The 26309-nt window shown below is 38.8% G+C and overlaps 2 protein-coding genes across 2 annotated transcripts in view; both read left to right on the top strand.

Annotated features, from left to right (window-relative positions):
- The window catches only part of agbl4 (AGBL carboxypeptidase 4), a 488448-nt gene that overhangs the window by 355407 nt on the left and 106732 nt on the right, over window positions 1–26309 (top strand). The gene's annotated exons all lie outside the window — the stretch shown is intronic.
- bend5 (BEN domain containing 5) lies at window positions 8297–24714 on the top strand. The gene is made up of 6 exons (XM_041791007.1): window positions 8297–8537; window positions 9687–9817; window positions 10639–11116; window positions 12579–12727; window positions 17889–18102; window positions 18328–24714. The coding sequence occupies exons 1-6, from the start codon at window positions 8354–8356 to the stop codon at window positions 18522–18524; spliced, it is 1353 nt and encodes a 450-aa protein (XP_041646941.1). The 5' UTR covers window positions 8297–8353; the 3' UTR covers window positions 18525–24714.

Here is a 26309-nt window from a genome sequence, read left to right as displayed (position 1 = left end):
CTAATTCCATCATCAGCATCATTACTGCTATTATCCTGTGTCTCCCTTTAATGCAGGCTAATGGATGACCAATAAAGATAGATGAGCCTGGCAGTGTGGAGCTAATAGGCAGGACATGATGTCTGGCTTCTGTCCTGACTCCAGACTTTGCCCGATCAACTGCCCTCATAGATAAAGCATTGCAAAAATATTATCACTGGTTATTCTTTCAGCCTCAATTTATCACAGTATCTTCAGCTAATTAGCGTGCCAAAAGTTTGACACCTCAGAGTGGATTATTTGTGCTTGAGAAACATTTTTAAAAAGAGTTGATTGGTTGTATTAGATAAATGGCAATTGTGCTCTAAATTCTTATAAGAAATAACATTTGGCCATTCTTTAAATTGTAGTCTTTGCATTTGTGAGCAATATTTCAATAATTTTCAGATGATCCAAAATGTGGAATGACTCCTTTTCTGTCTTATCTATCCTGTTACAGCAGATTTTGATCACATGGGTGGCATGCATCATATGTTATATGTGGTATTTACTGATACTGGCGTCACTGTTTACATATGGATTATTGTTTGTTTCTATTATTTTTATTTTATCTTATTTTAAACTTGATTCTTTGACAGAGGCAGCTTAATATACGTAGAGCTTGAGTCCATGACTATTTCCCCAAAGTGGAAAAAAATATATATATTGTATATAGCATAATACTATATCTTATTGTACCATATCAAATCATATCAGACCTAGTCAAGTTGTATGATGAATTGGCTGGCACAAAAGGTTAATAAATTGTATCATATCATATGAAATCATATCTTATTGTTTCCTATCATATCTTGTTAAGTTATATGATGTTGTATTGGCCAGCACAATAGGTCAATACACCGTGTCATATCATATTGTATCATATCATGTGGTTTCATATTGTATCGTATTGTATTGTACTGTATCATACCGTATTGCAGGGGTCATAAACTACATTTTTACAAGGGCCAGCATATGTATTTTCAGACACTGTATGGGCTATGTAAATGAACTAAATTAAAGAAGCAATTTTGTCTACATAATTGTATTTTCTTTTAAATATACCTTATTTTTTGGCTGACCACTGAGGTCAGCCCTACACATGGCAATGTCTGTGTCTGAGTAAGTAAGTAAGTAAGTAAGTAAGTAAGTAAGTATGTATATAAGTAGTAAAAAAAGTAAGTAACTGACTGAGTGAAGCTAATTTATAAGCCTTACAATACAGAGTTGCGTTTGCTTGTACCAAATACTGGCAGTGATGGCTGCCTCCACTGTGTTAACTAGAGCCATACATACAGAGTTGTACCAGGGGTGGGCTTTTCTTGTGCTGAAAGCCCTCTAACGGCTGCCTCCACTGCTCTAAATACTCAGATATAGCTTTAGCATGGCCTCTGTTTAACCAGAACTAGGCCACATTACTGTATGAAAAAGAAAAAGAATTAAAACAACCCTATAAGCTTTTCATGCTGGGAAAGATGTTTCACTCTTCTGCTGACCTGCTTTGGCATGACTGTGATAGTTGAGGGGGAAAAGGTAACTTGTTCTGTAAATGCTTATGTACAATGACTGCTTGGAGCGATTAGCTCTGAATTGGTCACAGCAGCACTTTGTCAAAACTGGACATTTCTTTATTAAAACAAGCGAAGACAGCAACACTAAAAGCTTCCTGCGACAGAAACGGTGTCGTTGCCAGCCTGCTACAGCTTGAGTGAGTGATAGTTGAAGGGGGAAAGGGTTGCTTGTTGTGTGAATGCTTGTATACTCTGCTAGCAGACTGGTTAGCTTAGCCATAGCCAGACCAGCTCTTTTGTCAGAAATGCCCAGCATTTCTTCATTACAGTTAGCACTGAGACCAACACGGAAAGCTTTCTGCAACAGAAAACGATGTCGCTCTTCTGCCACCCAGGTAAGGCATGAATATTTGATAGTTACAGGGACAGGCTTACTTGTTGTGAGATAAAAACGTCTGCTAGTGCTAGTCATTAGCTGGGACTGAAACACAGTGGCGCTTTAGTCTAAACTGGACAATGTGTCTTTATTAAAACACGTGCACATGTTTCGGTCACATGTTTCTGTGTAGCCAATCAGATGCGACAAATGAAAATCAGGAGGGAAGTGGGGATGACGTTGCTCAGGGCCCAGTGTACCAGTCACTCTCCACAGAGAGAGAGAGAGAGAGGAGAAAATGTAGACGTATATGTTTAAGGTGCATTGTGTAGAATTTGGAATTTTAGGGACATCTAGCATTCAGATTTTAGAATGAGCCGAACTGTTACCAAAACTTCACATCATTAAGCGACGAGAGCCTGTGAAGACCAAAAAGGATTGTGAGCTGGACATCATTTACAGCAGTGACGAGGTGAGGGTTTATTCAATTATTTTTGTAACCATTATTTTTATAGATTGTAGGTCAGTCTTCTTCTCCACCTGCCTTCCAGGTAGCTTTCAGGACCGGCGGGCAGGTTCGCATTTAAAAATTGTGTTTCGCTCTTTCTGTCCCCAAAATGTTGCCGTAGACAACATGGCGGTTCGTTATGTCAGCCTCCGCGAGGGCGACCTGCGGTAATGTAAATTTAAAAAGCTTTTTTTTAATTTTGTAAAAAGAAAATGAAAGTTTAAAGGGGATGATTGTGCACTTATTTTAACATACTTCACATAAATATATAAATATTATATCCCATTTAGATGGTTTCTGTTTGGCAAAATGCAGCCAAATTCTACACACTGTACCTTTGAGTAACCATTAACAGTAACTTCCTTATAAATAAGGATGGTACCTAGTTGTGTAACACTATAAAAAATGTAGTCATTGTCCCAGTTTTATGGTTTAGTTATCTCAATGCTCCATTTAGAGCTTGATTTATTACCTCTGCCAAGGAGGTTATGTGATCGGCAGGGTTTGTTAGTTTGTTAGTTAGTTTGTTTGTTAGCAACATAACTCAAAAAGATATGGACAGAATTTGATGAAATTTTCAGGAAATATCAGAAATGGCATGAGGAAGAACTAATTCGATTTTGGGAGTGATCCGAATCACTGTCTGGATCCAGGATTTTTTTTTTTAAAGGATTCTTTACTATTGGGAGATAGGGCTAATGGCTGAGGTCTGCACTCTACGAGTGCTTTTCTAGTTTGGGAAATTCTTTGACCAAGTTATTTATTTATTTTTTATTTTAATGGAAATCACAGAAGACTACTCACACTGTGTTTTGATGTAAAAACGAAATTACAGCATTCAAAATATTAAAAGTCATATAACTGTTGCTTGGTGGTGTAAAAATATAGTTTTATATCAAGTATTTTGTCAAATGTTTGCTATTCTGAGAACAACAGGATTTAGTCCAACTGTTATTGGAAACAAAAGTAACATGCAGTTAAATCAATCGTGGGTCAAAATGCTTAATGTTTCTAATTTCAAAGCCAAAGCGTTACTGAATGAAGAGCCATGTGGGAGCCGAAAGAGCCAGCTCTTCTTGCTGAACTGAACCATATGATCCCAATCTCTGAACAAAGCAGGAATTATGATCTTTCCATTCTCAACCCAAAGACATTAGGACCAGCACAATTACACCCCAACAAAAAGTAACTCTGCCAGCACACACAATTCAGTCAGGGTTTTCAACAGACATCCCAAATAGATGCGGTCAGCCATATACTAGGTTTTAACCTCGTCTTGTTAGCCTTTAACAGTGAACTCAGTCTCTATTCATACAGTTAAATCCCTATACTGCATCCAGCCACAAGGGGGTGATTGAGATATTTGAGCCACATATTTCTGGGACTGCCATGTAGTTTGATGTGAATATGCTGTGTCCTCATTGGGGAAAAAACACATGAAGGAAAAGGATATCTTGTTTTAATTCTCAGGCAGTGACAACCCCCCCCCCAACTGTTAAATTTATGTAGAAATCTGCTGCTTTATTCAAGAATGGACCCATGAGTATGTTTGTCATGCGTCTTATTTGCTTATAATAGTTAATAAAAGTTGGATTTTTGTAAAACTGATCAAACATTAAGCCAATCTTTGATAAAAAATTTCAATTTCACTTATTTTTAATTACTTAAATATCTGTAGGGATCATAAAAGGAAAGAAAAAAAAGGACACCCAGCAATATGTTTTTTCCTCAGCATTTTTTCTCAATTTTAAACAAGCTTCTGGAGGCCAGATGGGAAGCTGTGGGGAGCCTGATGTGGCCCTCGGGCCTCTTTTGCCTCCAGTTGATGGTCAGTGCTGTATCGTATCATATCGTACCATATTTTATCTTATTGTATCTCATCGTCTTGTTTCATTAAGTATTGTATTGTTTCCTATCGTATCTTATTGTTTCACTGTGTATCTGATTGTTTTGGATGTTATTGTTCCTTTTAGTATTGAATCATATTGTTTGATATCATATGTTGAATTGTATTGTATCTTGTCTAGTTATTTGCTGTTGTATCAGCCAGCACAATAAGTTTATGCATCGTACCGTATTATATCATGTTATACGATGTTATATTGGCTAGTATAGTAGGTCAACACACTGTATCATATCATATCATATCATATCCTGTCACGTTACATGATGTTGTATTGGCCTGCACAATAGGTAATCATGTGAAGTCCAATGACACTGTTCATTGTTGCCATCACAGTGAATTCAGAAGAAAAACAAACAAGGATGACTATCAATATTCTCAGCTTGTGGTCCCTCCAGAGTAAGCTGCCATGGCATGTGATACATTTGCAGCAAAAAACACACAAAAAGGAAAGAATCAGGATGACATCCTGGCTGGAGTGAAGGTACAGCAGTATTTATGTTTGTGAGCGGTGAAAATATGTGACCAAAGCTGGTAAAAAGTCCTGCAAGTCGTCTGAGGTCATTTTTGAGTTTTTTACACGTTATGAAAGCGTAGATTCCAAGCTTTCAAATGGTGTATCATACACCTTAATCTGAGCATATTTTACAAAGATATGCTCATATGAATGTTAACTTCTAGTTCCTGTTTGTTCTGAGAAAAACAGGCTCAAAGTTTCAGGACTTCTCCTACCTTCAGGCAGGCCAGGTAATGGGCGTGAACAATAGAGCCACATTTACATAAAGTCCACCCAAACCAAGCTTCTGAATCGGACTGGTGACGCTCATCAAAATATTCCCACAGGAAATCCGCTGTCATCAAACTTGCCCTGTCAAGTGATCTTGAAGTTGTCCGAAGTCTGTTGATAATTCTTGCTGCTTCTTCATCCTCTCTTCTACTTTTCTTCACTGCAGGGTGCATCTTGAGGCTTGTTGTTAAAGGTGATAACTAGAAACAGCTGTAGTTACATGCCGAGGGGGGTGGCGTTTGAGCCATGCGATGTTTGTTATTGTCCATCTCAATGGGCGAAACTGGGGACAATGCAGACTGAGCGGCCAATTATCACCCCACAGTTTCGTTTTCCCCTCCCCTCAATATCCTTGCAGCAACTGCGAGAATAGGGCATTTTAAAACACAAAATTAACGCTTTTAAATATCACATTTGTGTTACTTTTTTCATTGAATGAGTAGTTTAAATGTTGGACTTTCATAAAATGAGAAAAAATGAAAAATGATAGTTTTGAAGAAAACGACTTTGTATCCATTTTTCTCAACCACCGGAATGCTGACTTGCAGGAATTTTATCTGGCTTCGGTCACATATGTAACATCCGGCTGGTGACGCTATGGTCTTTTTGCTTTCAATGGTTTTTGTGGGGTTTCCATTTGAGGCATTATGGCTTACCATTGTAAACATCAAAAGTGTCTGTTATTTAAACGGGTCTTGGAAGCTACATTGCAATTAGGAGCAGTAAAATAATCCTGTGGACATCGCACTCTCGAGGAGAGTACAGACAAACAATTTTTTGCATCGAGCCTCCACTCAGGAAACACCCCCCTCAGTTGTCAGGGAGACAAATCTGGTCTAGTGCCGAGCTTTAAATCATGTAGTGCATGGCCAGCCTTACCCAGTTTCTTAGGGAGTATGCCTGTTGCTAATTTGCCCATGTATCCAGCACTTCATCTGATTGGTCCATCAATAAATATTACAGAGTGCATGGCTTGTATACATAAATTGTGTTTGTTTCTTAATCCGTCACCTTGTACTCTTTCCCTTTTCTGCAACACTGTAATGCAATGTGAATTCATACATGTGAACACCAATATCAAACTGTTGTGGTTGGTATCTGTCCTCAGACAAAGATGTACAGAGGGCAGAACTTTGATACGGCACTGTCCATTGATGTTCATAAGTGGAGAGATATCAGAGTGAGGGGGCGGCAACTGGACAAGTGTCTCAAGCTGTTAAGGGTTTAGTCTCTTGCTCAAGGGCACTTTCCCCTCTATCCAGTGGTCCTAAATTCAATACTTGGATCAGACAAAGATTTGAAGAGGAAACCCTCAGGAGTCCCTACAGGCCGAGCTACTGCAACCCTCTTTAATTAACATTGTGGAAAAGGTACAAATAAAAATGTGTTTTTATTCACTTGCTTTGGCACGATTGAAGCTGAACCAAAGTTTCCAGAAATGCAGTAGAGCAAATAAGCGTAAAATAATTACTGAGAGGTTAAGAACATCATTGTCACTGAGGCTTAAATGTTGTACAGCACCATAAGGAGACCAGCTCAGAAAAACATGTAAATCATACTCAGAGTAAATCAGAAAATCACATACAGTAATAATACATGTACATGACATACAGAGACTAAAATGCAGGTAATAATTAAGTATAAACAACAGAAACTGTTTCAAATTTACAAGAGATGCATCTTAGATTATCCTGAAAAGAATTATAAATGTTAAAGTGATGATTGGATTTTCCTTAAATATTTTTTGTCACAATCACAGTTCTCTCTTAGTTTTGTGTTTCCAACTTTTGGTATAAAGTTGTCTTGAGTTTTTCAATTCTTTATTCAAGACTTCAGAAAGTGTAATGTAGTGTTCCCATCAGAACATTGTCCACTTCAAAGAGCAAATCTAAGCGGCCTTATGTTGACAAGTACAGCCTTGAGGACAGGAGAGCCATTGAACAGAAGCTTAGATTAGCAGTAATCCTCCATTGGACTTGTTGAGAAGCTGCTCAAATCTCTTGTTTATCACTCTCACTCCAGCTATAGTTTAGGGACTCCTCCAAATTTCTAAGGACATATGTAAATAAGGAATGAAATGAACACAAATTGCGAATCTAAATGAATACATTGATCCTTAACTCTGTAAAACCACTAATTGACAGATGTTGCAAAGATTAAACTTATTTAAGTGCATATGAAGATGACATTTTGACAGTTAACTTGGTGCTTTTTCACAGTAAAGTGAAGTCTGAAAAGAAAAGCATGGCTTGCAGAGGGAAACCACTCACTTGTGTTGAAAACAGCCAAAACTACCGCTTCAGTAACTGAAATAAAATGACTGCCATTATGTTGAGAGTTATTGTCATTGCTCTGTTTGTTTGTTTTTCTCTTGTATACATCCACCAGACTCTGAGTCGGTCATACAGCACAGTGAACAAACATCATGAGGAAGCTGGCATTTGAAACAGGCGTAATCATAACTAACTAAATGCCTGAAACTATGAAACAAAATATCAGAGAAGAAAAAGAGCTCCATATAGTTCTGCATCGGTTACTTTTCAATTACGGCAGCCGAAGCAGAACGAAATTGTTAGTGTCATTTATCGACTGTGGTGCTCTCCATTAGAGTAACAACTGAGAGAAATCCATCCTGTTGTATAACCACCTGGCTGTCTTACAATAACAACGAGTTTGTTTCTGTCAGCTGGCCTTAAGTCTTTCTGTTGTGATACAAGGAACTGAGGAGAGTACATGGGAAACTTATCAAAGCACAGAAACTGATGAAATCTGACCAGGCAGGTAATCATAGTGGTGATTTTTTTCATTGTAGTTCATGGAAACAATTCCTTTTGAACACTGTGAGGACTAAAGGTTGTTTAACTTGATCTGGAAAATACACAGGAAGATACTTTTTGACATTCTGACACTGACTGCTTGTTTTATTCAATCTTGTGCTTTGCAAAAGTTTTAATCACATCTAAATCAGTCTTTTAATGTTATGAAACAGTACAGAAGAGAGCTTATATTTGCATTTTTGTCACACATTTAAAATAATCTTAATGCTTCTATATCTAATCACCTCATAGCAGAATTAATGTCATGTCTATTACTTATGCCTAGATGATCTACCCTGGTGATGTGGACCAGGCAAGAGTAGCCGAGCGCAGACACCATCCCCCAACCCCCCCTTATGTGTATATTTTTTTAATACTTTGTGAGGAAAAACTGTCAACCATATCCAAAGTGCAGGACCAAAGAGAAGTAAATAATGTATGCTTTTGTTAGGTTCTTTGAAGACGATATGTGCTACGCGTTGCCCGTTTCAAATGTGGAAGATTTCAGACCTCTGCACAAAACAGATTTTGATAATCAGAAGGTGTATCTGGTTCACAGAACTGAAGAGAATGGCAGCGCAGGCCAGCCGTGCGAAGCACAGATCCTTGCCCTTGCAGGTAAGCTGTCCTTTTAACACGTTACCTTTTGTCTTTTAAATGCTGTTTTTCTCTGGTTGATTAAGTGTCGAAGATGTGCGCCAAACTCGGGAATGTACCGAAGCAAGTGTTTTTGTCCGATCTGTCAAGACGTGATCAGCTGGAGTCTGACACTGATAGCCACAACAACGTCCTCCGCTGTGGCTAGCTAGACATGCTAGTTAGATATGCTAAGATAAGTTTCGTATACCTCCATGTCAATGCTTTTCAGATTTTTTCACATCTTGACTGTCCTGTTCTTAGAGTTGGCTCTCTTGTTACGACATCATAGTACTGGTTGTTAGGCTAAATACGTGGCATGTAGCGTTAGCCAGTCACAGCTGTTGTTTACAACATAGAGCTAACGCTCGCTAGCTCGGTGAGTGTTCGTTCCGCGTTAGCATGTTAGCGCTGACATGCGAGGGTAGTGCGTGCAGACGTGGAGCTGTCACTACACAGTGAACACATGTGACAACCTGTGGATGAAATATTTTCGTCTTTGTAGAGGCTATAAATCAAAGCTGAAGCGCTAACCGGAGAGCTTTGGCGTTGTTGCGGTTAGCTTGTTAGCTTATCTGAAGGTTTGTGTCGACGACGGGATGCGGTGCTGCAGTCTTCGCCGTGTCTCAGACATCGATGCAGACAACATATAGTAACCTCTCCGTCAGTAACATGCTAACGTCATGCCTGTTTCGTGACAACACATCATGTTTATGAGCTGAAGTGTGCCGTTTTAACTGATTTGTCAGGCGATAGCTGCACTGACAGTCATATTTGCTTACGGACGTTTTTATGCTCGATCTTTAACTCGCCACATCACTAATCCCTGGACCTGAGCTGTCTGGTCTGCAAGATCGGTGTGATCTGACACCTTCATAACCGCAGTGATGTTAAAGCGCAGTGTAGTCAGGACGTGTTGTCTGCTGGTTTGCTGTGAAGCTGAAATTTTAGCTCCAAGCCAGGAATGCTAAAGCAACTTTAATCTATTATTATGGCGAGACAAACCGCTATCCATCGGGGCTGGACAGATGGATGACAGCATGTAGGTAATATAATGTTTCATGAAAAACCATTAAAGTTTGTGGGTAGTTTTTACGAGTTTCTTCCTTTTCATATTTTTACACTCCACAGATACAGTAGAGGAGTTTGAAGACAGTATAATGCAAAAGAAGATGAAAATTCCCAAGATGTCCATCAAGAATTCAGGAAACTCAATAGAGAACAATTTTGGAGAGGAGAGAATGCCACTCAGACATAAAAAGGTAGGATCACATTAAATAGATGGTGATTGTGTACATTTTGAGGAAACCAGTTTTAGCCTTTTACTTTAACACAGAATTACCTCCTGTATTTTTACCACTATTGTGACTCTCACTCATATAGCAGCTGTTATATATGATGCTTATCTTACCAGTACTTATGAGGTTAATGGTGCAACATAACAGACTACAAGCAGAAAAGTTTTAACAGTAGCTCCAAAGAATACTTAATTTATCCTAAAAAATTGTTTAACAATGTTTTCCACTTAAATTATACATGGGAAATCATTTACCATATCAAGTACAGCCCTTACTATAATAAGCAATATACTCAAATTGAGAAATAAAGGTCATATCAACAAGTGTTTGTCCTGTTGATAAATACACAGCAACAGTCTAACATCTAATTTTTTCTATTAATGATTCAATATCACATTTTCATAAACTTGGCTGACATCCAAAATCCCCTACGCTATTTTTACCATATGCTGGATTAACACAAATTCAGCACTCTGGACAGCTGCCCTTTCACAGACAAATCCTCTGAGCGGCTCATCAAAGAACTCAGTGACTCCTCTCCCCCCAGTTCCTATTGAGATCCACATGGTCAAAATAAACTGCTAATGGTTTTTTTTTTGTTTGTTTGTTTTAGTTTAATATGTTTTAATACCTGTTCTATTGTTCTGATGCAGAAAATAGATTTGTGATTTTTTTGTCGGGCCAACCTCTAACAATGGTAAAATCTTGCCATGTTTGTATTCCTTGCCATGTGTTATTACGATTATTTTCCAAGGCATTCGTTTGACAGTTACTCTTTTCTTTAGGCCCTATCTCAGGACCATGGACGCCCCCTTTCCAACTCTTCCAAGAGCCTGGCAGCAGTAGTGGCTCGCTTGGAGAGAAATGCAGCCAGCTCCTGTATGGAGGGCGAAGAGGATCTGGAAGAGGACCGGCTGGCTGAGGAGGGAGAGGATGCAGATGACGAAGATGAAGATATGGAGGCAGAGCATCAGCAACACCATCACCAGCAGCAGCAACAGCATTTGGAGGTGGACACGGATTGTGTGTCCGGGGTAGCTGCCGCAGTGGTTCCAAGAGTCCTGTACGAGGAGCTGGTTCATAGCTACAGGCAACAGGAGGAGGAGATGAGGAGGCTGCAGCAGGAGCTGGAGAGAACCCGCAGGCAGCTGGTGCAGCAGGCCAAGAAGCTGAAGGAATATGGCAGCTTGCTGACAGAAGTTAAAGAACTGAGGGACTTCAACAGGAGGCTGCAAGATGTACTTCTCATGAGACTTGGCAGTGGTGAGGGAGCAGAAACATGCACACAAACACAATCAGTGGAGAAATTTATTAAAAGCCTTTAGTCCTGTCAGAAAAATAAACTAAATAAAATACAAACGTATATATTTTTGAAAAATGACTACTACTCTCTCATACTTCAAATGGTCAAAACTATTTATCAGTCGCTGTTTTTTTATTGAACTGGTAATTAAACACTTTAATTATAGTGTTGTTTTTGCAGTAATTGAATCATGCCTTACAAGGGCTCTTTCAAAACAATGAAGAAGGCCTGTGTTGTGGCTTTCAATGATAAACATGATAAAAGAGTCAGATATTCTACAGTGGGAAAAATAATTTCAGATAAAGGCATGAAATTATTATTTTTTTAACTTTTTTTCAGGCTTTGTTTTTAAGAGCTAAATATCCTCATCTATTTTCGTCTTTCCACTAAATTTTAGTCATGCTGACAAAGTTCTACATGCAGCACAAACAGATCAGTTTTAAGCTTGATGTCTAGTTTGGTTTGCTTTTGGACCAGTGGTTAAGAGTCCCTTCTAGACATGAAGGTTGCCATGGAGTCACTTTAACAATGGTTTTGAAAAGGGTATTATTTTTAGACTTAAAAAAGTGAAATTAAGATATTTAAAACATATTTACTATTTTTTTGTTGCTATTTATAGATTGTCAATGTTCCCACAACTGCAGTTGTTTCTGACAAGAGAAAGCTTTCCAAAAAGTTTTGGACATACACAGAATAACAACGTTAATTGTTAGTTCAGGATTAATGTGAGCATAATGTTAGCTGCAGGTATGAAAATGTAAATAAAGCAGGCTTGGGTTAGTGTGACATCAATAGACTTGGAATAATAATGTAGAGGGATAATACTAAAACAATGGGACTTTGATGCTTCCAGAATTGTATACTGTACAGAACATTACAAACAAGGCACGGTCGTTGTAAGTGTGATTTAAAGTAGTGTCATCACAGTGCACACTAGTGTACAAACTCAATGCTTGCCAGATGCTGGTGTTAACCTCAGCCTCACTCGTAGATCCGGACAGATTTGCTTGGCCACTGGCGAGACCATCTAATGGATAGATTAGAGCACCCTGCGGTGCTGTTGGGATGGGATGGAGTGCACTGACCGACATTACAACTCTTCAGCTACACTGGAGCTTAGCATGGCCTGCCACCAAGCCTGATCAGTTACTTGGCCAAAATAAGCACACATCTCGAGGCACAAGGGAACATGGGCCCAAAGCAGGAAGGAAGCAGAAAGCAGGGAGGCACTGGTCCACTGGTAAAACCAGAAAACTCCTGGCAACAGGCTGCTTGATTCTGCAGGGGTTTGAGAGCAATAGCTAACTATTTTGCAGTGTTACCCAAGTGTTTGCCATCGTCTTCTGTAAAGTTAACAGTCAGACACATATAACTGCATTGCTTATGCCACAGTAACTTAACATTTCCCCTCTATACCTCCAGAGCCTATGCATGATAATGGCACTCAGACAATCAAGGCGGAGGTGGTTGAACCCATTGTTGAGGTCCAGGAGACATGCAGAGAAGAAGCCAACACCAGTTCCAGCTATTCACCTTCACCTAGAACAGTATACACCTGCAATGATGGAAAGGTAAGACCGATTCTGTAAACCATTAGCATTTTTTCTGATTCCCCCTTGTCTGGATCCTGAATGCTGGTTTTAAACACTTGGGGTTCCCTTTTCTACTGTTATCAGTCTATCATTAGATCTTGTTGGTGTCTGTATTTTTACATTAATCCTTAAAGGCAAAATCCCTCATTCACTAGTAAACACAAAGCCACCTCTAGCTATAAAATTCTTATCACAGGACTAGGGATGTCATGATTACAGATTTTCTTGATTATTGTCAGAGAAATAATTACGATTTTACGATTATCATGATTATTTTTGCATAAATTAATTTCACACTACCATGAATAAGTAAAATCACATGAACACTCCTTATAGGTCTTGTATTTTAATTTATTTCCATCTTAGGATGCACTCATAACAAAATAATTTATTAGCAATGTAAAGTAACCAATAATTACAAGAAAAATGATAATAATCCCATTTGGATGGACAACTCAAGTGGTCTTAGCTGAGTAGTGTTTGAGTTAAAACTCTGTAATTCAGTCTGTCACATTTATTTTATATCCCTCAAATATAAACACATTCTTCATATTCACAACTGTATTTATTAAAGTTTCTCATCAATAACTAAATTTCCCACTTTTAGTTGGCATTTGAACACATCATGATATATAGACTACAGTTGTCTAATTTACTGAGGTTACCTGAATGCATCATTTTTCCTTCTTCAGCTCGTAAAGTTTGCTAATTACCTTCAACTCTGCCGATTCTACCGCAGACTGCTACACTGGATTAATGTTGTTAACAAACAGGACTGTCTCAAAGTTTTGGAGCACTTTTCAGCATTTATCTGAGCAGCTGAAGAAGAAAACTGTCCTGAAGCAGCTTAAGTGAGGGATATTAGCTTGTTACTCCCAGCACTGCAGGATACCGTATGATAGCATGCGACTCACGGGCAGCATCTTTTTTCCTCAAGCTGACAGGTTAAGATACATGCTTGTTTGATGTTATGCATGACACTTCTAGTTTATGTTCCCCTTGAAAGAACTGATGTATGTTTTTACACCAGTCTTAGCTTAAAATGACATTACGCCACAGAGCCTGTGAGACTCAATAGCAGTATCGAAAAGCTAAAACATTATTGATTTCGGGTATTTCAAAAACACAGAATGGGGTCCTTACGGACCCGGGTTTTGATCCCCATCCCTAACATTGACATAACTTAACCCAGTTACTGTTTACCTTTATTTTGGTGTACAAAGCCAGGTGGTTATCCTGCAGGTGCTGAAGTATTGTCTGATTTCACAGCAACTTTTTTGTGGAATGTTTTACATTTGGGCTGGCCGTCTTCCACAATGACACTCTGGTCATTTTTTTTTGTATCCAAAAATTTCCTCACGGCTGACTTCAACCGTGTATTCGGAGGGAACAGCTCTTCCTCCTCCATTCTGTAGTTTGTTTGGGACTGTGACACGCCTCCGCCTGCAACTGCACGCAAGCAACAGGAGGCGGTGACACTGGGTTGTTGTGTAACTTTGTTTTGGTTCCGGGCGAGTTGCGCTGATGTACCGATATGGTTCCTGGCTTAATATTTTCTGGAAATTGACGGTGTTCAGGAAACGTTACAATTAACTAATCATAAAGTTTAATACCGCAATTATTTGTGAAAACGGGTAATCGTGCCATCCCTACACAGGACTGAACGAAACTATCTCTCAACAGCTGATTGACAAGCCATTTACATAGTATTCAGCCTTCTTATTATTACATTGATTTCTTATTCTGTTTAAAGCTGGCTAGTAATGTAAAATTAGATAGCTGGATTTATTTTAGTGCATGTTCAATAGTTACAATCAAATTTTAAATGACAAATAGGCCCCACAACTCCTCTCCCCTGTGAGAGCTCTGATTCTTTCACTTCCCTCTACTGTTTCTCTGGCTCTCTGCCTTGGGGGGTGACCAGTGCTAGCCTGATTTTGTAGGAAATGCTGTATTTCCTCTTATCACCCACGAACCTGGGAATATGCCGTCATAGTTGATTAGTCCTTTCCCCCCTGGCTGCCCTACCTTAGCAGGTAAACAAGGTTGAGAAGATTATTATTGTTCCTGTAAGCCAAGCCAGCATCATCAGTGTTTATTGGCCTGTTAGGGTTCTTCACCCACCCCACCAACACCACCACATCACCCACCACTGCTGCTGTAACTCAACCAGCGTCCTGTCTCTGATGACAGGGGGGGAATTGGTACTACAAGCTCTGGGGCCTGCAGCCACTTCAAGCGTGAAGAACACTTGCAAATTAGAACTCTCCTACATCAGGGACCCCATATTAATTATTTGCACGAGAGGAATTTAAAGTGACTGACAGGTTAGCCCTTGTGAAAGAGAGAGAGAGAGAGAGAGGTTGTAAACGAGGAGAAATGGAAGGAGAGCAGCGGAAAGGGAGGATGAAAACAATCTTGTCTAACTTGAGGGCAGTAAAAAGCTTGTCTGCTGGCTGGCGGCCTAAAGCACATTAGCTGCACAGGGAAAAGCCTTTTGGATGCTGGCCTAAAGACTTTACAGTGATAAGAGAGTAGAGAAGGGAAAGGGAGTCGCACATGCCCCCTGCTGCATTAGCTCACCTAGAAGACCAGGGCAGTCTGCCTAGGCTGGCAATCGGCTTGGAGTGATTGGTGCAGGCTTATGCAACGTGCAGCTGCAGTGTATAGACAGCTCCGGGCTAAGTTCATAGTGGAGGTAATCCAGGCTACAAGCAGCCAGTGGCCTGAGCTTATTTATGTATCCTTGTTGGTGAAAGTGGTGTTTCTTGGGATTTGTAATTTGGTCTAAGCGGGAATCCGGTTCATCTGTGTTCTCTTATGAAAAGCCCTGACCTGCCTTGTCCATTTAGATTTAGAAGGTTTTACAACCGCATGGGTCACTGCTGATTAGTGAAACCAGATTGGAATCCCTTAGCACCAAACACAGGAGTCCCATTATCTAGGGATATGTTGTCTTACTATGCTTAACTTTACGTATACATATATTGTTTGCTTTGTGAAGTTGTGTGTTTCAATCATATGTTTGTAACTTTGATACTGGATAAAGTCCAAGTTTAATTTTCCCCAGTTTTGTTCCTGCTGTTTTTAGATTCCTTTTGTTGGTTGTGCATTCTTTCGTAAAATGTTATTAAGATTTAATGAAATTCCCATCCCTACTCCACATCTAAAAAACATGACACTGTAACAACTTCTCTGAAGTCTCAAGCTCAAGCATCTGTTCTATCTGTTGAAACAACACAAAACCATTGGGGACAAGAACAGTGTTTTTGTGCATTTTTATTTTTATTTTTATTTCTCAGTCACTGAAAGATTGTTTTTCTGAATTTCTAGCTTTGTATGTTAGGGCAAATTTATGCTCTTAAATTCCTAAGGTGGCTGATGGGACTGTTTTATAAGAGTTTTTGTTTATTTTCAGCTCTTATTTTTCTTTTGGCAGATGTCTTCAGTGGGTAGTACTGTTTGGGAATCCTGCATTATCTAGAAAGTGAGAAGTAGATGCTCCAGGCAACATCCTAGTTTTATATTTTAAACACAAGCTTATCATAGTCTGTAAGGTGGTCAAAAACTTCCAGTCAAATACTTTTAGGGTATTATAGTGATACAGCCTATGTCACTGTTATGATTGGTAGTATTAGCTATTAAAAGTCTTTAAGTTATCAGACATATTCTTAAAGATTATTTGTGGGGCATTTTGTCTATATTGGGACTGGACAGCTGAAGAGAGATGGGAAATATGGGGAGGGAGAATGGGAGAAGACATGCACTAAACAAAGGCGAGGCCAGGAATCATTCCTTCAGCTAGTGCATTGAGGACTCTTTATATGGGCACCTGCTCTACCCACTGAGCTAAACCGGCATCCTATTGGTCATATTTTTAACCAAAAGCTGCTTGAAGACAAAGAGAGAAAGCACTAAATTTGCTCAAATACTTTGAAAATGTCTCATTACTGAAACATGGTGAATCCTTTTTGGGAAATTTGGACAGTTTCTCTGCATGGTTTTCCCACAGTTTTTGGTGATTAAAAAAAACAAAACAAAATTACCCCATTTATGGTGCATTGGATGTCTACTTTTATTGCTCAAGCATCAAAACAGGTTGTAATATTATTTGACTTGTACTTTTATTGTACCAAAGTTTAAAAATCTGGTACTGTAAAGCCCTTTATAGACACAGTAACTCTGTGTGATATTCTGTATTAACTCTCATGGCCCCCCATTAAAAAAATCCCACTTCTCCCCTTAAGGCCCCTTTAGGTCACTGGATATATTTAAAGATATTAAACATGAAAAATCTTTGTTTGTTTAGTACCAATTCAAAACCAAAGTTATGTCAAGACACTTTACAGAGAGTGCTGGTCTAGACTGTACCCTCTGTTGTTGCCTCTTATAATAAAGACTAGCATGAATCACCGTGAGAACAGCATTAGCAGTATTTAGCCCTATTACAGTGGCAACAAAAACTTTCCCTATTATAGGGCAGGAATGCCGAGCAGAACCAGACTCATGTTGACAGTCCTCTGCCAAAGCTGTGCTGGGTTTGGAAAGGACTAGAAGGAGGAGTAGGGGTGTGAGAAAAGCAGGAAGGGTAAAGACAAACAACAAAACAACAAATGAAAGACAAACTGATGGCTGTTGTGGCTATAAACCTACCATTCTGCAGGAAATGCTATAACTTTATAAATGATGGTAACAATATCTAAAAAATTAGCAGTGGTAGAAACAGAACAGTGCTGTATTAGCAGTAGCAGCTATGATGCTAATGAAATAGAGAGAACTATTATCAATAAATATAGCAGCAAAGTAGTATTGTTCTCACATTCAGTTTAACTGTTCTAGTAATGATAATAGAAGTTAAGATGATGTTAATAGATGATGCATTTGTAGATGGGCAGATCCACGGCAGCAAGCCTTCAATATGTATAATAAGAGAACATGAACAGCCATGTAAACTGATCACTGTAATACTAGAATAAGCAAAAAAAGGCCCTGAAGAGAAAGCTGTGTATATTATAGAAAGGTGATAATAGCAGTGCAAGTTGAGTAGGTCTTTATTTCATTTCAAGATTTTTGATAATAATGATTATAATTACTGTAAGTTTTGAAATCTAAATCTGTTCTGCTCTGGTCCTTTCTGCAGGTACATCTTGGTGGAGGGATCTGGGTAGAGGAGGAGAAATGGCACCAGCTGCAGCGCACCCAGGGAGACTCCAAGTTCACAAAGAACCTGGCTGTCATGATCTGGGGCACAGAAACCCTCAAGAATCGTAGTGTCACTGGAGTAGCTACCAAAAAGAAGAAAGACGCTCTGCCCAAACCTCCGCTGTCACCAAGCAAACTGAAAATCGTCAGAGGTAAGACAAATTCTAGTTTAGAATCAATAATAGAGTGTAGAAGAGATGAATCTCTGTTCTGATGAGTGTTTTGTAAGCTAAGAGAAGTTAGAAAACATCAGTAACAGAAAAGGCATGCAGGCTGGCTGCCAGTCTTTATAATACATTCATAAGACACCAGACAAAGATAAGATCATCAGATTTTAATTGAAGTAGTCTGACTGCTCATGCTGACTCCTCCCCCAGAGTGTCTCTACGACAGAGTGTCTCAAGAGACAGCTGACACTGCAGAGATTACGCAGAGATTGTCCAAAGTGAACAAATACATTTGTGAAAAGATTATGGACATCAACAAGTCCATCAAGAACGAGGAGCGGCGGGAGTCCAAGCTGCTCATCAGACAGACAGTCAAGATGGAGAACTTCACCTACGATGGCATGTAGTGGCCAGCAGCTGTTGTCACGCCAGCGCCTTCTGCCCAGGATACTGAGGGGACTTGATAGTGGGTGGTTGGAGGATTCTCATCAAAGTTTCAGGAGCAGTTTTTTTTCTTCTGTTGACACATTTGATTTGTTATTACCGGTTTGTGAAACGTTAAAACAAGTAGGCCCCCTTTCTTGCCTCCTATCGAATCAGCTTCCTCAGTGCCCAGTTTCCTCATTGGCTGACAGACAGCTTTACCCACCACTTAACTAAATGGATATGAACTGGTGTGAGTGTTTTTATAAGCTTTACAGTGGTATTGGTACGGAGTCATGGTTTATTGATGTGTGTGCATATGTGTCAAAGAAGATATAATTGTGAAAATGATTTATTGTTCTGTGTCAGAACATGATTTTGAGTCCTTAAACTTTTAAAAAGTAAGGTTATTTCCACGGATAAAGTCTTCTGATGCTACAAAGATAATGATAATAGCTTGCATTAGATCTTAGTGGTGGATAATTTGGTGACTACCCTGTAACTGCTGAGTGTTTGCTGTTGGTACTTAATGCAGAGAATGGGACATCAGGGTGTCGATGCACAAGTCTTAATTGGTAACAGCCATATTGCGTTTTGCAACAGAGATTCTGTTTCTAAAAGAGATTAATTCTACCCCTTAACTATTGATCAATCACAACATGACACTTTCTTAAAAAGAGGGCTTACAAAGGTTTAATGGGATGTATGACTCTGATGTGGAGTCTTAAGAGTGAAATTTATATTTATATTTTTTATTTTGACCTTGTAGGTTCAAGTAAATGCCATCGATGAGAGAGCACAAGGAGAAGCTTCTGATGGGATATTCCTGTGTTCCTCTTTAATGAAACAAGTCACTTTCAGGCAGTTTGACTGTTGAATTAGTTATAGTGGTACAGGCGTGTTGATGGCCTTAAATGGGTATGGCAATCACTGGGGGCTTGTATGCCTCTGGCTTATAGGCTGTGATTGTAAATGTAAAGGAAGCTGAAGTGATGAAGCTTCACCTGCACTTTGCTGTGAGAATGTAAGGTTCGGTACTTTTTTCTATGTGATTCACTCCATCGAGGTGAGCTGAGCCAAGCTACTTGCTAACTCCTCCTCATGTATTCAGATGCTGCACTGTATGGGATGATGTGGGGTTGAAAATCAATGCAGGTTTAGCAAAGTTCAGGTCATCTAGTTGTGGAAGCAGTGTTCGCTGTGGGTAAAGCTGTCTGGCACTCTATTGTTGTACTGTTGATGTTTTCTGGGCCCCCTCTCTTTAAAGACAGCCACTGGGGAACAAAGTAAGGTCGCTCCAGTGACAATGTCCTCTGAGCTATGCCATCAGAACTTTGAAAAGGTCCTTCTCGCTCTTGTATTTTATTTTTTTCTTCATGTTTTTTCTCTCCAGTCGTTTATTGTTTTGATCCAAACGGTTTGTGCAGCTGTCTGCAGGCTGGAACTAAATGCTGCAGATTAAAATCTCAACTGTGACCTAGCTGTGGCTAACTGTGAATCTGCTGCAGAGCTGCCCATCAAGCCTATTTCTCCTCAGACTATAGATTCTTGTGTTTCGGTTGATTTATTTCTCTCTATCGTTTTTTTGTCCCTCAGTTTTTCTTTATTTTAAAAGTTCAGATCAGCCTTTTGTTAAGCTACCTTTTGTTTTGGAGTTTTTTTTAGTGTATATGAAATGCATCTTTTTATTTTTCCAACAAACAAATATTTTAGTTTTTTGTCACGTTACAGTTTAAAGGTTCGGGTTGTTTGGTTGATCTAATTGATGTTGTAATTCCATGTTACCTGACAATTTGTTTCTTTTTACACTTTTTCATACAAACTGTTGGCTTTAAGCTTGATGTTGTATCCAAATGTACTGTAGATCAGTAGAATCTACAAAAAAAAAAAAAGAAAAAGAAAAGAATTCCCTCTCTTAGCCAAAGTGATCTCTTGGAACAAGAGAGACAAGGCTTACTTAACTTCAGATATAATAAAAAGCCCATATATAATACCACAATCACAAAATGTGATATTCAATAAGCCTCACCTTAGAATCTACCTTCTTATGATGCGCCACATTTATATGAATCTGTATCGTGGAGCTGTTATACTCTAGAAATGAGATGCAGTAGTTAGATTGACACAAATCATTTACATTGAATGCACTTTAAAGATCTTGGCAATTTTTCAATCTGAAAGAAATGTATTTGTGGTATACGTCCTTTTTTAAATGTCTATGTAGAATAAGGCCGAAAATAATGGTATTATCGTGAAGCACCTTAGAAAAACTTTGGTTTTATTTTGTTTTTTAATGGCAAGAACGAGTTTTGGGATATGATTTATGTTTTGTCTGTCAGATTTACCCCTGACATGCCATCCTTCTAAACAAGTTTAAACAGATTCAATACTTCCAACTACTCCTCAGAAATAGTACTACTACTACTACTTCCAAATTTTAAAATCTGAAAGAATAAAAATGGCCGTCATATCCTCATTTGTGGCCTCCTGAAAAATAATAAAAGACCTACTCGGCAGATTCACAAGCAAAAGTTCAAGAAAACAATCTCTTCTTCTCTTTTTAGCCCAAGACATAAATCACCCGTCTAAAGATGTTTAACTATGAAATGTGCAAGCTGACTGGAATATGTGCTTTAACTTAATGTGTAAAATGCTGGTGTATAGTTCTATAGTGATAATGTGTATTTTTACAGCTGAGTGGTAATTGTAAGCCAAAGTATTGAAGGCTGAGATCAAGCTAAAGATGCGAGATGCTGACTGAGGAATCAGCGGGGTTTGCACAAAAATGGCGATTGCCAAGGTGATAGAGCTTAGTGAATCTTAAGTCACCAAAATGGTGACATATTAGTGATATTTTTTAGTTCCTAAAAAATATCCCTGTTCAATTTCTTTTGTTTTTCTTGTACAGAGCAACGTGAGGTTAATGTGTGCTAGCATGTATTGATAAAATACATGCGGTTTTAAAAGAAAGAAAAGATTTCTGCTGTGCAAAGCAACCATGCTGAAGTTCTGACACATTGTTGTGTGATGTGTTTGTGTTTGTTTCTTTGTTGTTTGATGCCAAAAGGGGGTGTGGTTAAAATCATGCTTTAAACATTACTAGAGTTCCTACATCATCTGAAATGTTAACTTCTTTTGTAAGGCTGGTTTCCTGGAGTGCAGTTAAGCCTAATCCTTTAACTAAAACCATTTTCAGTGGATGAGAGCTGTATGGAACAACTGTATGTTTTAACCTAGATTTGGCTTAATCTGCGATTGCAAGGCCAATCGCTGTCAAATGTCCCATGTCACTTTCAGAAGAGCATTTCAGGTTTTAGTTGTATCTTAGAGCCATTACAGGACGTTACAGGCTATCTTAGCTCTGTAACACCACACCAGACCTTCCAGTACTCACTGTCACACTTTAGTGATAAGGAGCAAAAAGCAACCTCTCTGGCTTTGTGATCCTCTTCCTGTGCCACCTCTATTTCCTCACTCCCCTGACATTTATATGGACTGGATTTATAAAAATGCAAATGTATCAAGATAAAAGTAAATCCTATTGCTAGCTTGGTGTTTTGGCTTATGTTGTGAACACCTGTCAAAGTTTCGAAGTGAGGGAGCTTTATGTTGCTTTCTGACAGTTTGATTGGGGAAAAGCGATCAGCTCTAGCTTCACTGAGTGGAACAAGATAAATGGTTTCATTCTGCAGCTTTCACAACTAAGTGTACACAAAACAAATAACTCTGAGCCTCAGATACAATGTCAAACTTACTTCAGATGAGAAAAAAACAAGGGGAACACTTTGTTGGGCCTATATTTTTCTTAAGGTATCAGTAACTTTGTATACAATCCACAAACCGGTTCTACTTCATCTAACTTCACCGTCCTACCTCATTGTTACTCTGGTGTTTGTTTGTCAGTGACTGTAAACTATGTGTGTATATTAAAAAAAATATAGGAAAGGTATACCTGGTTACTCTCAACATGTACAGCATATAAAACTTGTAAAACACCTCAGTACACAATATCATTCTTAGGAGAAATCAGTTTTATTACCTGCTTAAAGATGCTGCTCTAAAGGGGGTGTCTGTGTGAGGAGTCGTCTCTGAATATATATCTTCGCTCTTTGCTATGTCGTGCAGTTGATCAGTGGTTGTGTTCTGTCTCTGTATTGCATTCTGAGATTTTTACTGGTTGACGGTGCTACCAGCAAACAGTTCAAAAGCTGATCTGTCTCTCGGACCTCAAATGGTGCTGTTTTTCTATGTTTTTATCCTCATACAGCTATGTTTTATTCAGGTGTGTCAACCGCCACTATCCCCTCAGCTAATCAAATTGTAAGCCAAAATGTTTCGCTCAATGATAAACCTGCTATTACTGTATCAACTATATGCTATCCATCCAAATATTGTAGATAGTGATTATATCCTCAGCTGTGATTTTCAGAAGTACCTCAGATCTTGCTAATTCTCAATGGATGCATCTGCTTTAGCACCTGTTGTCTATCTACCAATATAACATTGTTGCAGTGTATTTTCAGAAATATGCATTTTTACTGGTTAGATCAGGTTTCACTTTAAATTGTACATGACTATAATATCACACTCAGATGACCAATAAATATAAAGGGTAACACTGTTGACTGGTTGCATGCCAGATTGTCATTTAGGAAATCTCAGTTGGACTGTGACAGTAGACGAGTTCCTCAGCAAAAATCGAGTTCTGTTTAAGTTTGTGTGACAGATGCAGGATTCCACTGGTAGTTCTCTGTATGATTGAGGAAAATAAACTACTTTGGGAATGTGCAAGGACATGAAATGTGAGAGACGTTCTGATTCCCTGTTTTTCCAACCCCAAACCAATCCTGATATCAAGAACTGATTGATGAGTGGCTTAATATGTATTCAAAAATGATGTAAATTTGTTTGTTAAGAAAATGTGAGCTTTGACTAAGACCACAGTATTGTTTCTTACTGTGATGACAGTATTAACCCAAAGTAAAGTGGATTTTTTTAGGTGTAATTGGCTTTTTTAACCCACTGACTGGCATTTTGTTCTGCATTAAAGAAAGTATTGGGGTCCAATAGTGGCACCAGCACTAGTATAATGCAGATAGCGGTATCTCCTTTCACAAAGATTGTTTCGGGGTGTTTAAGAGTCAGCATTGGAATAATTGATTCCCTATTGCTACCACTTAAATCTGTGATTCCCCACTGTATTTTCTGTCCCTTCAATGTTTAAGCAACTCAAATGTAATTGTCAGCATTAATATATAACATCTAATCACTGTAGTGGTTTGTTCATGACTTATTGTGAGCTTATGTTGTGTACAGCAGCACACAGTGTCCAAATCAGTTCTAACAATACAGAAAGTGCATTTTATGTTCTCCCTATGCAGTGGCCCCACTGGAATCTTTTCTGCACCAAAGTTATGGAAGTATGTTAAGTTTCAGTTGTGATTTATGTTTGTTTTTTTCTACTGCACATGTCTGTGAACATGTATCGAGCTGGGGAGCTCCTCTCTACTGGGAGCATTGTGTTCAAATACACAGCAATTGGTTCCATGGAAGCACTTAAGCCATTCGTTGGACTGTTTCAACTTTTAAGCTTTTCTCTGGTCCAGGGAGTCGACCCGGAGAGTTTTTGTGTGTGAGTGAATTCCTATGCAGGTGTTGACTTGAAATCACCTGGTACCACATCACTGTTGGGTGAGGGGCCAACCAGGAGGGGAGCATTGAAAACCTTTGAATGTGTTGAGAAAGTCTTGAGATTAAGTCAAAGTGGACAATGGCGACATGACAAATCAGTACAGAACTTAACTGTTTTCATACTCACAAAGCTGAATTAAACTGGATCTGCTTGGAAATGTTTGTAACAGTTATAGCTGCATTGCATTAGGTGAAGACAGGGTTCTTACTGTATGGAGTATTTCCACTTGGTATTATAATGTGAAAAGAACTGCAGTAAAAACCCCTCACCCTACTTTAGCCTCCCAGAGACAAGCGTACATTTACAGAAGATGTTATAAGTATATGCGATAGAGTGTTTATGTCTTTGCTAAACCGGCCACACCTCTGCTATGCGAGCAACTCTTTGACGCTTAGCATCCTGTTCTGTGTTTTCTCTTGCTGCATTCAGGAACACCTGTTTAATGTATAGATAAACAAAAATAAATCCAGACTTTTATTCTATCAGCACAAACCTCTTGTTGCCTTTTTTGTGTGTCTCCTGCCTCCTGTTCTTTTAGTGAATAGATAAACAAGACTCAAATTGGAGCTTATGCTAAGATTCAAAAAAAAAAAAAAAAAAACCCTGGAATGTCAGTTTCACTATTTAATCATAAATGTCTAAAATACTTTTTCCCATGACAAATTGAAAACGGCGCCCCAGCTTTAACTTTATAATATTTGGGTGAAAACTGTGGTCAGGTGTATCTCTATGGACCCACTAACAATTGTATCACTATCATTCTCTTACCAGTGGGATCAGTTTAGAGTTACAGCCAGCACCTAGTCTGACCTTTCTAGGAAGACTGAAAAGTTGAATTAATTTCAAGATTGATAAAGTATATACAGTTGAAGAAACAATAATAATCTTAACAATCTCATCTTTAAAGGAAAATACAATCTGCCTTTCTATCCCTGACTGATAGATATGGAAGCCTTGAGCATATATGCATATATACATTTTGTTATATTCAGTTTTCCCATTATACGTCATTTTTAGGTGCTCTCAAGATTTCAACTTAATTTACTTGAGATAAGAGCTCTAACTAGGCTTGCCTATCCTAATACACAAGGCATACAGTGCATAGGCCCTCATCATCTGTAAAGGGCCTTCCACACTTTTGCACAAGCATTTTTTTTCTTCTCTTCATCAGACTGGTGTTTGTATGATGCATATTACCAAAGTAAATAACAGCTAGCATTCCTCACTCTTAAAATTTACCTTAGTGTCACACCTTGGTAAATAAATGTGGAATTTATTTATATTTAAAGCTAGGCTAGGACTGGGTCAGTATTCATTTATTGATGCCATTAACACCCCCCACCCCAATTATCCTGGGGTAAACGGTATCACCACCAAGTCTTATATCTATTTGTGTTATATTATCTGTTTCTAAGGACAGGTGTGTCAGAGGGCAAGTTATCCAGCAAAGACTTCAAAGAAAACTCCCAGACAGTGGTAGTGGAAACAGATGCATAGTCATGAGATTTATATTATAAACGTGCGCTCATTACACAGCACCATTTTCAAGATGCTAATTACAGCATTACAGTGGCTATTTTTGAATACCCCAGGATATAGTATTACCGCTTTACTGCTCATTCCTGATCAGTGCCATCCATGAGCAATCATTAAATGCTCAGTGTCCACTCACTCTGCTCCTCCTGTTCACTGTGACAAGCGCACACACACACAGTGCTGAGAAACACTCATCACTTTATCCTTATCAGTCCACAAGTTGTGAGACCTCTCCTGCAAAATGCTTACTCATGCCATAGTTTAGAAAGTAAAATTACAATGTTACTGTTGAATTATAGCCCTGTTTTTTAATTGTTTTGATTCTTGAAGTTATAAGCATTAAAAAATCAAGTTATGTTTTAATAACCTTGCAAAACAGATGGGTTAGCCGGACTCTACCCCTGTCAGGCAAATCCATCTTGAAAAGCTCTAGTGTACAACCTTTGTGCCAAACCGGACACTGTTCGGACCAGTCAGCGTCATTTGAGGAGAATGAGGCAGTAGCTAATGGCGAGGCTTAGTACCCAAAGCCGTTTGCAGC

The sequence above is a fragment of the Cheilinus undulatus genome, linkage group 7 (genome assembly GCF_018320785.1).
Source record: "Cheilinus undulatus linkage group 7, ASM1832078v1, whole genome shotgun sequence".
In the NCBI taxonomy this organism is placed as follows: domain Eukaryota; kingdom Metazoa; phylum Chordata; class Actinopteri; order Labriformes; family Labridae; genus Cheilinus; species Cheilinus undulatus.
This window is presented reverse-complemented; position numbering and strand designations above follow the sequence as displayed.

What these genes read in the sequence shown, in the direction of transcription:
- bend5 (XM_041791007.1), top strand. Translation starts at nt 8,354, where the DNA reads ATGTATGCTTTTGTTAGGTTCTTTGAAGACGATATGTGCTACGCGTTG. An exon ending in ACAGATCCTTGCCCTTGCAG is followed by an intron (nt 8,538 to 9,686) that starts GTAAGCTGTCCT and finishes TACACTCCACAG; the next exon opens with ATACAGTAGAGGAGTTTGAA. An exon ending in TGCCACTCAGACATAAAAAG is followed by an intron (nt 9,818 to 10,638) that starts GTAGGATCACAT and finishes TCTTTTCTTTAG; the next exon opens with GCCCTATCTCAGGACCATGG.